The following is a 14,903-nucleotide window of genomic DNA, read 5'->3' as shown; positions in this document are numbered from 1 at the left end:
GTTTAACTGTCCGACCCACAACTTTACTGTTCTGGTTCACTCTCACCGGAGTAAAAGCACTAAAAGGCCACTGTGCAACACCTACTCAGAAGCCAACAGCAGACACAGTTCACACCGATGTACACACACCGTAAACTCCAATCCATCCATGACACAAAAATTTTAACGTTAAGTCTACACAAATGCCCCAGATTGTCAAAATAACATAAAAACTTTATGTTCACTTAAAACGAAAACTCATCCCTTGTGAGCTTGATGTAATTTTTTTTATGTTAAATCAACAATTTTTGAGTTTTGCATTAATTTGACTAAAACTGTTAAAGCTGAGTTCACCTAATTAGTGGGTGGAGTTTCCCAGCATGCCGTGAGACAACTGTTTAAGGCTATAAGCCGAAGAAAACTGTGTTCAAATGTCTAGTAAAGCCCTCACGTTACCCTTTACACAGTGAATAATGCTTATGTGTTTCACTATGGTTCTAATAAGTTAAAGTAAATGTTGTGGTAAAAGACATTTTGCACCGTAAGTTAAGTCGTATACACAGTTAGTAACCTCCAACCTGTGTAAATAAAGTGGTGCTGTGGTAAAATTAAGATCACTTCCTGATTCAGAATTCATCTATTTGCCTTCTTGCCTCTTGCAATCGAGAAACCTCAACTTGCCACAATATATTTTCATAGTTCAAAAAATTAAAAATGTAAAATGTGTATCCAGTGTTTTTTGTTAATTTGACAATGAAATGCTCACACAACAAAAAAGTTATGATAAACTGACAAAATTCCTGTCAGACAAGGGTCATGTGACACATTTATTTTGTGTCTAGCGTACTCAAACCTTTTAAGTTACTGTACTAAACTAAAAGTTTTTCATGCAAGCTGTTGGCAAAAAATGTTAAAGCTGAGTGAGCACACTGGGGTTTACAGTGTACGTTGGCTCTACACAAGTGGTCAACACTATTTTGAGCATTTACACTTGTGTGGTGGTGTGTCTGCATCGCTCTGAATGTACACCGCCAAAATGCTGTTGGCTTTGGGGTTTCGATGTCACTGTGTAGAGTTTCTCTTAAGTTAGAGTGATCCAACACACACACACACATTTAAAAGACAGAAAACGCGACTTTACGGCAACAACATTACACTAAAGTACAAAATTTGGCTCCATTATATCTCACAAGAGACGGATATTTGCTTCAGGAGGTGGTGGAGACCAAAAACAGAGCTAAAAGAGAGCGGATATTGGATTCAAGTTGACACGAACACAAAGACTCCTAATAAATAATCAAGTTGCATCTGTAACTGCTGGATGTCTAAAAAAAACCCCTGATAATTTAAGTGTAAAAAAAAACAAAAAAAACCCAGTATATCTATGTAGATTTCCTTGAGGAAAAAAATTCAGTTGGATGTTTCTGTTGTCTGAGGAGAGGAGAGAGAGGACCATCAGTCTTCATTAAGCATGCTCTGGCTGTGAGCTACGAGGTAACAGCCTCTGATGGATGACACCTTTAAGTTCCCATTAAAAAGTAAGCATTGCTCATAAGCAGCTTCTGATTCACACTCGGGTCGCCTGCTCCACAGAGACAAAGTCTTCTCATTCAACACAGAGGCCCTCATCACAAACCACTATTTTCATTTCCTCTCTCCGTGACCACGGCCTCTTCTTCATGAGACTCAAACAGATCAACAACAGGCAGTTTGGCTCGTGAGTACTGCGAATATGTTTGAAATGCTCAAAGCACTTCACCTGTTATTAACTACAGCGCTCTGTTTGCAGAGCTGCGGAGGTCCGAAGGGCGCTTATCTGCGGAGACCACCCCATGAGGCCCAGTGGTCCCATGAGGCGAGGATAGCGGCAGGCTTTGACTTGCTGAGACACTCTGGGGTGGAATGAAACTCCCCAGACGCAACTGAAGACAAGAAACAACTGCTTTCACTCTTTCTCTACAGCTGAAACGATGGGGTAATTAATCAATTAGTCCATCCACGGACAAATAATCAGCATTATTAAGAATGTTTTAAGGCAAAAATGCCAAACATTCCTCAGCTCCAGAATCTTAACTGTGGGCTTTTCTTTATTTTATGTGAAAGTAAACTGGGGTAGGGCTGCAACCAATGATCATTTTCATTACTGATCAATGGTTTTGTCAATAAAAGCAGAAAAGCAGTGAAAAATTTATTTCCTTCAGCTCAAGAAGATGTATTCAAATTGTTTATTTGGACCAGCACTCCAACATCTAAATAAATTTTCAGTTTATCATCAAATATGTCAAAGAAAACGTAGAAATCTTCACATTTGAGGCACGTGAGCCGGTAAATTATTGACATTTTTGTTTGAAAAGTGACATAAACCACTGCTTGATTATCAAAATAGCTGCCAATTAATTTTCTGCTGAACTAAACCAGAGTATTTTAGGGGTTTAGATTTTTCATTTTTCACAATTTTCTGACACTTTATGGAACAAATTGGCAGATCAATCAAACACGAAATTATCAGTTGCATCTCAGAGGTAAGACAAGACCAAGACGAGATCCATCGAGCCGACTGAGTGCAGACGGAGGTAAACTAGCTCTTCCCCTCCTCCACCAGCCTCCCTGCTCCGCCGCCTCTCCTCTCCCTCGAGTTGAAGGTTAATGATGAAGGGACGTGGCAGAGGAATACAGATCAGGGAGACGTAGATGGATGTGGAAAGGGTGCTAAACCAGTCTGGAGCAGCTGTGGCGAGAGATTATGAGTTTAACTACTTGCCAACCTAGGCCTTAAAAGGATAAGGTTGGCGATATTCAATATTTTCCCTGTTGTTAATAAATCACATGAAAAGACCGAAACTGAACACACTGGCCGTTTCATCGCAACACAACAACGAGCCGCACTGTTCATCACCATGAACACACACACTGTAGTTTGACTCAATCCCACATACACCGTCCTGCTGCCACAAATACTCACTAGAGCACCAAATGTGGATTCATCCGCCACTGAAAATAGTCCCCAACAAATGCACTGTTTCCTCCCTTTTAAGTAACATTTGCTAAAACTTTTGCTGTCCAGCTGTTTAAGGAAATAAATTAATGAAATAATTAGGGCTGCCCTCGAGAGTCGAAAATTCAAATCATCAGTCAATTCTTCGTGTTCAGTAGTCCCTTTGTTGTCAGTCGGTGCGCAGTTGAGGGGAAATTTTGGCCCCCAGATTTAGCTGCAGAGCGAGCGCTCCTCTCTGGTACAGGCAGCTGCAGACCCAGAATTTGATAGAGTCGGAGGCAGCTGCTGGAGGAGAAGCTTGGTCCAGTCAGGCTCCGAAATATCCTTATCTTCTAGAAGCGGTAAATTTGCAGCTCACCGCAAGTTAGTACGACAGTCTTTGGCTTTTGTTTGATGTCTAGTGTCGACAAAAACTGTAACTGCACATTTCCGATCCGTTGTTAGCATAGTTAGCATGCATTAGCTCGGAGGGCTAACTTGGCTTGTTTACTATATTACGTGAACATCACTGTCACCCTGAACGTCTCACCGAACCCTATTCAAACTCTCAAACTCTATATGGGGAGAAAAATTTGTACTTAACAGCCAAATCCAATTTGACAGATGTAATTTGTCAGGCAAAGCCCTAGAAATGATTTAGCCTTTTCTTTTTAAATTAAAAATAATATTTGTGAGTTGCTTTTAAGGACTTATGTCTTCAGAAGTCAGAAAAGTTTGAGAGATGGACAACAGAATTGATGGTTTTAGTCTTATTGCAGCATTTGTTGAAAAGGAAAAGGAAAATATAGAATAAGGTCTGCCTCGTGATTTAAAAAAGTCTAACTCTCCATTGAAAACTAAAATGTTTCAAACAGTACACACCAGTTATTAAGCTTCTTCTCTCCGTGTGGAAGCAGAAAAGCATTCCTCGTGGTGTTTGACACTGACCTGGAAAATACCTGGGCAGAACTCCAAGACTTCAACCAGCAACAACAGAAAAACTAAGACTGACTCAGATGTGGGACATTAACACCCACCGCCTCTGTCCTCAGTTTGATACAACCATGGTCACTGTAGTGTAAAACCATTTTTCAAAGATGGCAGGTTTGGCCGATGACTGGTCTCTGTGAAACGCAGCCGAGCATTGGTTTCAAAGCATGCGCCCGATGTAGCTCCAATAAAAATTGATCTTGCAGAGCAGACGCATATTGAGGTGCTATGCATACACCATTAATGCTGATCAACAACCTGCAAGGCTGAGCGTGATCTGTGTGTGTGTGTGCGTGCGCTCTCTCCCTCAGCATACTTACTAAGCTTTGCATCATTCAATAGGTGTGCGCCGATCCATTGATTCTTCATAAAATTGCAGATGAGAGAGCGAGCCGGCGGTAATCAGTGTGTACACAAAAGGCCTGAGGCTTCATGTATGCAGCAGCGTGTGTGTGTGTGTGTGTTTGAGATAACACAAATTGTGCTTTGATATGCTAAACTTTAATTCAACAGAGTGTGCTGAGTTAAGCAGTCAAGCATATAAATATGTCCTGTATCACACCATCAGAGGGTTAGCTGAAGGGGCGATAATCAATATTTCTATAATATAAACAAGGTGAAAGGGGGGGTCTCCTCTCAGACATGATTAGACACACCGTAGTTGGACTTTACCCACTCTCCCACTGGACAAAAACCCCACCAACACCCACTAACATCTAGCCTTTGCATTAATTGTGAAGGTTACAATCAGTATTCACTCCCAGGATAAATGACTGCAGTATTCACAGGTATTTATCAGCTCCAGCTCCGATCGGCGTCGATCAGCAGTGATGGAAATACAACACCTGGGTAGACGGGTTTTCACAGGGTAAAAAAACCTGCACACACATGAAAATTTTAGTGGAAGTTATCAACTAGCTGGTGAACACAGTTGAGAGTTTGCAGCTAAAGAGCTTTGATGTCAATGAGATGTTAGCAGTTGCACTAAAGAGATATTTCCCCTTTAAACTTCTCACAGTGTTTCATTTCAATACAGATCGAGCCCAGAAGAGGTTAAATGATGTAATGTTTGACAGAAAAATCCAAAAATTGAAAACATATTTGTGTTTTTTAGGGCTGTACCTGATTCAGAGTTATGTCAGACTGTTAGATTCGGCCGCTGAATATGAATGTTGCACGATTCTAGGTTGTTTTTTCATGTGAAGTTTTTAAGTTTGAACAGGGCTTGGCAGGACCTTTCAGTGTGATAGCAGCATTCATGTAAGACAGTAAACAAGCTAACGGCGTTAACGGTAGATCGGAAACGGGCAACAACATTTTTTGTCGCCACTAGACATGAAACAAAAGCCAGAGACGGTCGTATTAAGTAACTGAGAGCTGTAAATTCACCACTTCTAAGCAGAGGAGAGAAGATAACGTTATCTCTGAGACTTACTGTGGAAAGATTTTGCTGCATTGTGTCCTCAGCTGTCTGTCCCAAAGAGGGGCGTGAAAGTTGACCAAAACATCCCCAGAAGAACACACTGTACACGCAGCACACTGACTGGCAAAGCAAAAAACAACTTCTCGACTTAGAGCAATCTCAGTCAACTGAGGAGTTTCCGACTGACAATTTCAATCTCGACTTTCAAGGGGCAGCCCTTGTGTTTTCTTCTATCATCTCCCATTAATCATCTGACGACCCCTCTGATTTACCTGGTGAGCTCTGGAGGGCCTCGACCCCCCTTGAATCTCTGGACTAAACTAGCTAACTGTGGTTCAAACTAGCTCCACCTGGAGCAGCTACAACAGTAACATGCTGCTCTAACATTGATGCATCTGCACTAACAATCTAATAATGTCATAATAAATCTGTCACAGAAGACATTTTACTGCAGAACAAGAACTTTTACTTTTCATACTTTAAAGTACCTTTTGCAAATAATAGTATGATTTTGAACAGAGGACTTTTACTTGTAATGGAGCACTTTTAGTTTGTGGTATTTCTATTAGGATCCAAGTACTTCTACACTTGTCTTGGGACACTGCACCTCCCCAGATGATCTCTTAGTCACAACACCCTTTTCAGGGCAGAGCCGGTGACGTTTTGGCCATTCCAGTGATGACACAAGTGCACCAGAGAGACCCAGTGAGATTTCGCTGTGTGGTGACAGTTTGCCGCGCTGCCAGCAGAACCAAACCCAACGTCTGAGCACAGGAACAGACCAGAGTGCCTGTCTGAACACTACAGATACACAACACCAAGAATCCACAGTGACAACAGCCTATCGCTCCCTGTCAGCCCTCTGTCTATGAAGCAACAGGCCAGTGACAGACTTGAGGACTGAGTCTCAAATTCAGCACTTCAGTGTACAGAATGACAGTGATGCTGATGTTCACTCAGTTATGACCATTTCAGGAGCGGCTGAGTTTTAATTGGTAAGGTTGGGCTAAACAATCGCACACACAAATCTGTCTCAGACAGAAAATAGATGCTCTTAGTTTTGGAACTACAGTTCCCATAATTTGGGTCATTTTGGGGCTGTAAACAGGAACTATAATGCTGCCACACGAGTCGGTGAGTTTGCTGTGGGCCAAGACTCCTTCCAAAAGTCTTCAACCTATTTGAAGACCAACCTGATTTCAAGGCAGATTTATGGATGTTTATCTGCAGTGGACATCAGAGATATGTCACAGTTAAGACAGTGATTAGTTTTTGACGCAAGCTGTGGCACCTAACACAGTCTCTTTTGCCTGGCGTCTCTTCCACAGAGTTTGAAATCCTCTGTTTTAGATAAATAAATAACGGTATATTAACCAAACCTGAACACTGAAAAGCAAGCAATCAGCACTTATATGTTGGCGTATTAAGCTGTAGGTCTGTCGTTAAAGCTTACACACCAAATAATTTACAAGTTGTGGCTTCTCGACTGTGAACATTTGATAGGTTTCTTCATCTTTCACTGTTGGTTGGCAAAAAACAAGCAAAGTGAATATGTCAACTTGGGCTTTTGCAACACTAAAGTACATTTTTCACTAATTCCTGACCTAAAAAATTAATAAATTAATCAAGGGAATAATCTACAAATGAGTTTCAGCCCAGTTATTTTAATTCCTGGCTGAGTGGGTGTGAAAGAGGAGGAAAAAAGGAGGGAGTGGTTCCCATTTTCCCATCAATAACAACCACTGCATTGATGTTTTAATGACCTTTGACCTGGTACTGCAGATGGAAGCACATTAACATGAGATCAGACAAGGAGATGAGGACCTCTTAAGTATGTGAAGCTATGAACTTGACCTCCTGTAGAGTTCAAGCAGCTTAAGTGTGACCTAATAACCAGGTAACACAGGTGACAAACACATTACAGCACATGTTTTCACACCATATATAGAAACCATCCTTACTCAGGTATGTGTTGTGTGTACATTAATTTACATCTTTGATTTTTTTTCTTCTATTTTGAAGTTGTTGTTGACGAAGTGGGTGCAGATAATTGTGCTCAGTGCATCATGTAAACACTGCAGTCTATACTTTACCATGTGACTGAAGCCTATACTTCAGCTCAAACATATACTAGCACTGGTGTGTATGAGCACAGCGTCAGGTTTATGGTGATGTTTCAGTGTCCTCAGATAAAACTACTTCTTAAATTGTATTTGACCTTTTTAGTTTCACAATCCGGGTAAATTATTGGATTTCCGGAGTTCATGAATAAGAAGTTCTGCCTCTTGAACTGGCTGCAATACTGGAATTTTGTGTTATTGAGAACATTCAGGAAGTCTTGTTATGAAATGCTGTTTTTTCTGCCTCTAGTTTGGTCCAGATGAAAATATCTCCACAGCTGTTTCATGCATTGCCTTTCAGTTTTGTACAAACATTCATGTTCCCAAGTGGATGAATCCTAATGTCTTTGCTGATACTTTGATATTTCCTCTGTACCACCATGAGACCTGATACTTTGGTTTGGGACCAAAGACCTGCACAAATAATGGCATACCCATTATCGGCAGCTGTACTTTGTGTTTAGTGCCAATTAGTGGACCCATACGAAATCTGCTCCCGCAGAACTCCGCAGATTTTAGAAATATAGATGCTGCTTGTAAGCCTCTGAATGTTATCACTGTCTTTTCCACCTCCTTATGCATGTATGACAATCAAATGTTGTAGCAAATAGTTAGCATTAAAAACAAAATTAGTGGTGTAGTGAAAAGAAATGTCAAAAATAAGACTCACTTTTAATAGACTGTTAATAGATTAGCAAATTAGTTTTTCTTTTCTCTGCTCCCTACCTCTCTGTACCCTCCATTTTTATAGCCATGTGTCCCAAATTTTGTTAACTGACTTTTCCAACAAATATTTACATTTTTTTCTTAACGTATTCACAATTAAATAAAATTTCTGATTCAAAGTTTCTACTAAAAATCTATTGAGTAGTTCTTTTAGCCTGCTTACAGTCATTTTAGGTTTCAATGTATTGTGTGAGGTCATTTTTGTTCAAAAACACTCGTTATCAATAATGAATATTGTCTATCACATTAGCAATTAGCAACAGCTGACATGCTAAAAAGCTAAACTAAGATTGGTTCACATGGTAAACATTACATGTGCTCAACATTAGCGTGTTAGCATTTTCATTGACAACATATTCGTATAAAGCCTCTGATACGATTTCATTTTAAACATTTTTTTTAAAACTAAAACAATCTTGCATTTTAGCAGAATTTCAGAAGTAATCTCCGTCCATACTAAGACACCTGGAAACGCTTATCGCATGGCCATTTACGTACACTGGGCATGCACATACCTGCATAAACAGATTCGTGCAGACATGCTTGGTTACAGAAAATTCTACAGAGAGAGATCAAAGATTTCTTTGCGCCAACACTGAGGTGGAACTGCTACTGAAAGTAACACATGAGCATAAGGCAGTCATGGTGGCAGTAAACAGATAGGGAGCCATTGCAAAGCAAATACAGCAACATATCAGAGTGGTTACATGAGCATTAAGCATCGCTGGAGGAAGCCATGGCAATAGCAAAGGGATAACGTTACCCACACAAGAAGGATGAAATCACAAACGGTATGTAGACGTAGCTGTAATGTTTTAGCTGGACACGTCGTGACTGATAAGACCAACTCAGGAAGCAACATCATCGTTTTAAAAAGTCTCCAATACCACCCACCCAAATGAAGATGTAAAACGAGGTCAGCAGCATTTGAAAGGTGTCAGTTTTAGGGGTTTTAAAACGCTGTAGTGCTGTGGACGCTAGGTGTAAACATAGCAATGGTTATGCCTTTTAAAATGAAAATGCATTAGTGTGGACGTAGCCGCTTTGAAACATTTGCTCACTTCCTTTATTATGGTTAGCTCCTGGTCAAATCAGTATGCATACCCTGATCTCAAACAGACATACATGTATAGTAAGTGCATAATAATGGTCAAGCTGTTGCTACGTAGCTTCTCTTTTTAACCCCTTTTACATGTTCTGTCAACTTTCTCTATTTTATTTTGCATGTAGATGTTCCATCCCTTAACGTTTCATTTAGCTGCATGCTCAAGCCAAAATGGTAGCTTACAATGGCTGTGTCTTTGTCTTGCTGACCTATCTTAGCACGATGATGTTTCTATCTGTACAAAAACTGCTCCTTCCTTGTCACAACTGAAACCTGTTCTGAATTACAAACACATGTCCTTATAAGTGATAAATGACATCCTGTCCAAAACTTGGGGCCCTATATTCAGTGGTTTCAAAAGAAACTTTACTTAAAAATAGTTGGTTTATTCAGAGGAAAGTCATGTTATATTTGTGGTGACCAAAGCTATGTTACAGCTGGATGTTTCCTTGTACTTCAGACACAGTCTTTTCCCTTTTACCTCATTGTTTTTGGAGTTTGTTTGCTGTAATAAATCCAGAAATCTTTGTAGAAAACTGTTGTTTCTGCACACAGGATGCATTCTGCTTTCTGACCTTGGGTGCAAACTGAATTAGACAAAAGGCTTTCATGTTCTCAGCTGCTTCTCTGCATGAAACTCAACTGCAAAATGACTTCACACCAGAGGAGCTTGTCTTCCTCTGTGAGTTTAAAAAGAGATAATGGAGGATGTTGAATTGGTCTCAGTAAGAGGCTGGCTGTCTGTGCTTTGTTTAGTGAAGCTCTAGTCTGGCTTCAACCCTGTGAAATACTTTCTTTTAACATAGAATGAACTCTTGTTGTTTAGTGCATGCTCTTTTAAAATTGATGGCGTACACATTTTATGAACAGCAAATTTTAATTTTATATATTATCAGTAAACGTCAGTTAATGACCAGTTATGAAGAAATAATTGCACTGGCAGTGCAGCTAAAGTTCAAACTGCAAAGCCTGTATCTGCATCTTTTCCTTGTCCTTAAGGTTTGGCTTGATGTACTTTAACTAGAGCTAAAACTAACGAGTATTTTCACTGTCGATGGTTGTCTCGATTCATCAATTAGTTGTTTGGTCTATAAAATGGCGGAAAATAAGGAAAGGGTTTATCGGTGTTTCCCAAAACCCAAGATGACGCCCTTAAAAGTCTTGTTTTGTCCACAACACAAAAATATTCAGCTTACTAACATAGGAGTATAAAACCAGAAAATATTCACATTTAAGAAGCTGGAATCAGAGAATTTTGACTTCTTTTTCTTAAAAAAAATACTAAAAAATGCTTAATTTATTATCAAATTTGTTGTGGATTAATTCAAAACTTGACAACTGATCAATTAATCATTGCAGCTCTAATGTTAACAAGCTGAAACAAGCACAGAGTTATTTACTTGTCAATTAATCTGAGGATCATATTCGCCATTAATTGTTTTGTTTGTTTTAAAATTGCTTTATTTTGTCCAATCTACAGTCAAGAAACAAAAATATTCAGTTTACTATGTTAGAGGAGAAGAAACCAGAAAATATTCACATTTAAGAAGCTGGAATCAGAGAATTTTGACTTATTTTTCTTAAAAAATTACTCAAAACTGCAGATTGATCAACAAATTAGTTGGCGATTATTTCTAATAATTGACAATTAAATGATTAATCATAGTCGCTCTGATGTTAAGCTGAAAAAAGCACAGAATTATTGTTCCATTATCGATTTATCTGAGGGTTATCTTCGTCATTACTTGTTTGGTTTGCGCACAGTGATGTCTGAAAATTGCCTTTTTTTTGTCCAACCTACGGTCAAAAACCCAAAAATATTCGGTTCACTGTAATAAAAGACAACGAAAAGCAGGAAATTCTGTCATATGAGAAGCTGGAAGCATCAAATTATTGGCATTTTTGCAACTGCTTGTCAAAACAGTCAACTTATTTCAGCTCTAGACACTTTTATTATTGTTTGGTATTAAATTGCCTTCAGCCTAGGGCGCATTAGGAGCGGCAGCACACTTCAGTTATTTCTTCGGTGCTGGTAGTCCACCTCGCAGCACAATAACATCACACCAACTATGACACTGGCAACAACCGGGGGAATAAAGTAGCCCTCAAGTCTAAACTCGAGATGCTGCGGTATTTGCTCTTGTAAGAAAGAAAAAATGGCTTCCTTTATCTTTGTGCTGATTAGCGGGGAGGGTTTGTTGTGGAGGACGAGGGGTCCACAGCAAATGTGTGCCAATTCATTTCCTTGAGGTTTGCTGTGAGAAAACCTCCCTCCTCTGGTACAGCCCACACGTGGGGAGATTACATCTTTTATTTATCACTTCTTGGCTTTATTTTTCCAGCAAATTCCAGGCTGGGGTGCAATCAGCCAGGAGAGAAACCCTCCCTGTGTGTGTATGTGTGTGTGCACGACTGTTATTCCTTTTTGTAAGCATGCCGAACGAGCCCCCCCTCACGCTCTGGAATAACAACCCAGATTCAGTTTCTTCCCTACAGAAACATTTCCCAATATGTGGGAATATATAGGCCTCTTATTTTGGCAGGACAGAGGCTGGTGTGTGTGTTGTGTGAGTGTGTATTCCCTGTGGCCCTTCACAAAGCCCACATGCATTTAAAAGTGGGGGGGAGTGGGACGTGTCATGCAGCAACTCAAGTGTTCAGATTGCATTACAATTCAAATTAACCATGCAGAGTAATGGGATTACAGTCCTCGGCGCTCCCTGAGAAGGTGTCCTGAATCTGGTGAACTCACAGGTGACAGACACAATCAAAGACTCGAGCGCTGACCATGTAATGATAAAGGCTGCAAACTGAAAACTATCCCTTCAACTTCAACACCACGGCTGCTGCGGCCAAACGCTCTCTCTGTCGTCGACACACAAAGACTCAAACCCGAACCAATTGGCTGCGAACTGGTGTGAATCATGGCCCATTTAAAAGAATCGCTGTGCTCAATACGCTTCCTCCTTTCCAAATCTCTTCTACTTAACAAGGGAGTGAAAAGATGCTTTTGTTTGCCGGCCTTTTGGAGGCGACAGGAAGCTTGAAAGACACAAATGAACATGAAAATAGGAACAAAGTGCCAAACTCACAACAGGAATGCTAGGCATTTGATATGTGTGCTGCTGGGTAATTAAAATCTCAAAGAGGGCGTAAGCACATAAAAGTACAAAAAATACAACCGAGAGACACAAAATCAAATGTTACCAAGTCATTGATTTGTGTTGTTGGTGGAGTGAAGTCACGCACAAGCAGCTGTCACTTCAGCTCACAGGTGTCTGTTCCAGTTTCACTTGGAAAGAAAATCTCCTTTCAGCGGGTTTTACACAGGCCGACGTACGGTAACTGGTCTGCTCATTTTAGCCGTTTGGAAAGAGAGCACATTCACTTCTGTAATGGCAATTCTGCTAAAACATTCCAGTAATAACACACCATAGATGCACACAACCTAAATATGTAACAACGATAATGTGAGGCTGCATGTTTGACTGCTTTCGTTTATGAGCCACTCTGTGCACAATGCGTGAGCCGACAAAGAGACACAATGTGCGAGTGTTATTCAGCGGCATCTGAACTGTGCCACACACAGAACAACTCATTCAAATGTAATGTGTGTCAGTTGACACCCAACCCAACACTGAGCACTTCCCTTATTACTCAATACTTTATGTAATCATAAAAAGAATGATTTTTAAAAGGTTATGCTGTGTCAAACTCTTGCCTTCTGTGAGGCGTTCAGCAAATATGAGATTTTAAATTGGGAAAAATGAGCTTTAATGCCTCCGTTTACAGACACATGAAACACTTTCTGATGCTATGAAAGTCTGGTGAAAATCTCACTTTTGTGTCACAAATTAACATTGTTGAATGCCACATTAGCCTAATTTATTAACACCTCCAAAACCCAGCAGCAGACAGAAGATATGGTTATTTCTTCTAATTCTGTGAAGTTCCTCAGTGAAGTCTGGTGGTGAAAATGTGGGGTTTCCTCTTTTGTTGGAGCCACAGCTTTATTTTGAACGCAATTAGAGGATTTGGGGGCTTTGTGCCCTGCATTTCACATTCAAACTGCCCCCGAGCAAAACAGGATTTAAATGCCCCAGTCACACATTCCCATTCATGCACACAGCAGATTTAAAGCCCCATTGTAGGCTCTCCTCTGCCGCCTGACCGCTTCACCCTTTGTTGTCAAACCCGCTCACTTTATCTACATATTTCACTAAATATTCACACATATGATCACTGATAGAGGTCGTGTTGTTGTTTTCTTGGTGGTTAATAGTCAGATATGGTTATATATGCACTCGGTCCCATCACATCACTCACCGACTTGCAGTACGTTGTCCACGCAGCCGCTCTCCAGCAGAGCGATGCCCCGTCGGAAAGGCAGCCGCGTCTCGTCACTGCTCTCCCCGCTACTTCCGATCTCCTCCCCGCCGGTGTTGAACGACGAGTACATGCAGATCTCCCGCTCGCTCCTCGGGAAAGACCAGTAAACGATCCGTCTCTGAACGGGCTCCGGGATCCGCTCGAAACGCTCCTCCACCCGCTGAAACGGCCACTTCTCCGCGACTTTCCTCGCCGCGATGTCCAGCAGCGTCTCCGGGTTCTGGGTCTTGCTCGACTCACCCTGGGTGGCTCCGGAGCCGCCGCACGGAGCCCCCGCGGCCCGCTGGCCTTGCCTACATGTTGCATTGTATCCCGGTCTACAGCAGAGCCGCTTGGCCGGGGGCTGCTGTACGCGCTCCGCCATGATAGCTCCGCTTTAACGGCGACGGAGGAAGTCAACGCACCATATGAACGGGATGGGGAAGGGAAGAGGTTACCCACGGCTTGATTGTTGGCCGTGTATGGCCAAATCATCCTTTTATGGAAACATGGGGGCAGGGCTTCTCTCAGCTTGTCAAACCCCTTTGTTGACAAATTAAGAGGAGGCGGGGTCTGTCCGGTTAGCTCCGTGCTAAAAACGGACCGGATGGCGGAATTCCCGCACGGCCGTTAATCCTTTGTGAGGTTTGGGACCAGGGACGCTTTAAAACCGGGCTAAAAACCACCGTCTCTGCGTCTTCCAGGCGGCGGGGTTTGACCGGTGGGTGTCAGCGGATGTCACCGACAGAGAGGCGAGGCGAGCCGCTTTGTCTGGGGGAGGTGAGCTAGAAAAGCCGGACTGAACGGTGACGATGGGGCGGCGATCAGGCCTGTCAACACTGGAGCCTCGTGGTTTTGGGGGAGGGGAAAGTGAACGCAACACCGCCCCCCGTGTGACGTTTAAAGGTCCACTGGAATGTGGAGACGTTTAAAGACAACACAGCTCATTATAAGAGATACAGTAGTAGTAGACTGAGAAAGTACACGTCTATTATTAAATAAAAGAAGCATTTAAGTACATTTACTAAAGTAAACTACGTTACTATGTAAATGAAAGTAGAAAGTATTTATAAGATGGATGTATGTATGGATGGATGGATGATAGATATATGGATGGGTGGTTGGATGGAAATATGGATGGATAGATATATGGATGGGTCGATGGATAGAAATATGGATGGATAGAAATATGGATGGATGGATGGATGGATGGATAGA

General features: G+C 41.4%; 1 protein-coding gene across 2 annotated transcripts in view; it reads right to left on the bottom strand.

Annotated features, from left to right (window-relative positions):
* The window catches only part of zswim6 (zinc finger, SWIM-type containing 6), a 91,318-nt gene that overhangs the window by 43,093 nt on the left and 33,322 nt on the right, over positions 1-14,903 (bottom strand). Inside the window, exon 1 of one of the 2 annotated variants that reach the window (XM_049560052.1) lies at positions 13,644-14,519. The exons of the other annotated variant lie outside the window; for it this stretch is intronic. Within the exon in view, the coding sequence (XP_049416009.1) occupies positions 13,644-14,070 (427 nt within the window). The 5' untranslated portion in view covers positions 14,071-14,519. Of the gene's footprint in view, positions 1-13,643; positions 14,520-14,903 lie in introns of those variants that run through there. 2 annotated transcript variants of the gene reach the window in all.

Source organism: Epinephelus fuscoguttatus, linkage group LG18, assembly GCF_011397635.1.
Source record: "Epinephelus fuscoguttatus linkage group LG18, E.fuscoguttatus.final_Chr_v1".
In the NCBI taxonomy this organism is placed as follows: Eukaryota; Metazoa; Chordata; class Actinopteri; order Perciformes; family Serranidae; genus Epinephelus; species Epinephelus fuscoguttatus.
The sequence above is the reverse complement of the archived record's forward strand: the minus strand, read 5'-3'. Positions and strand labels throughout refer to the sequence as shown.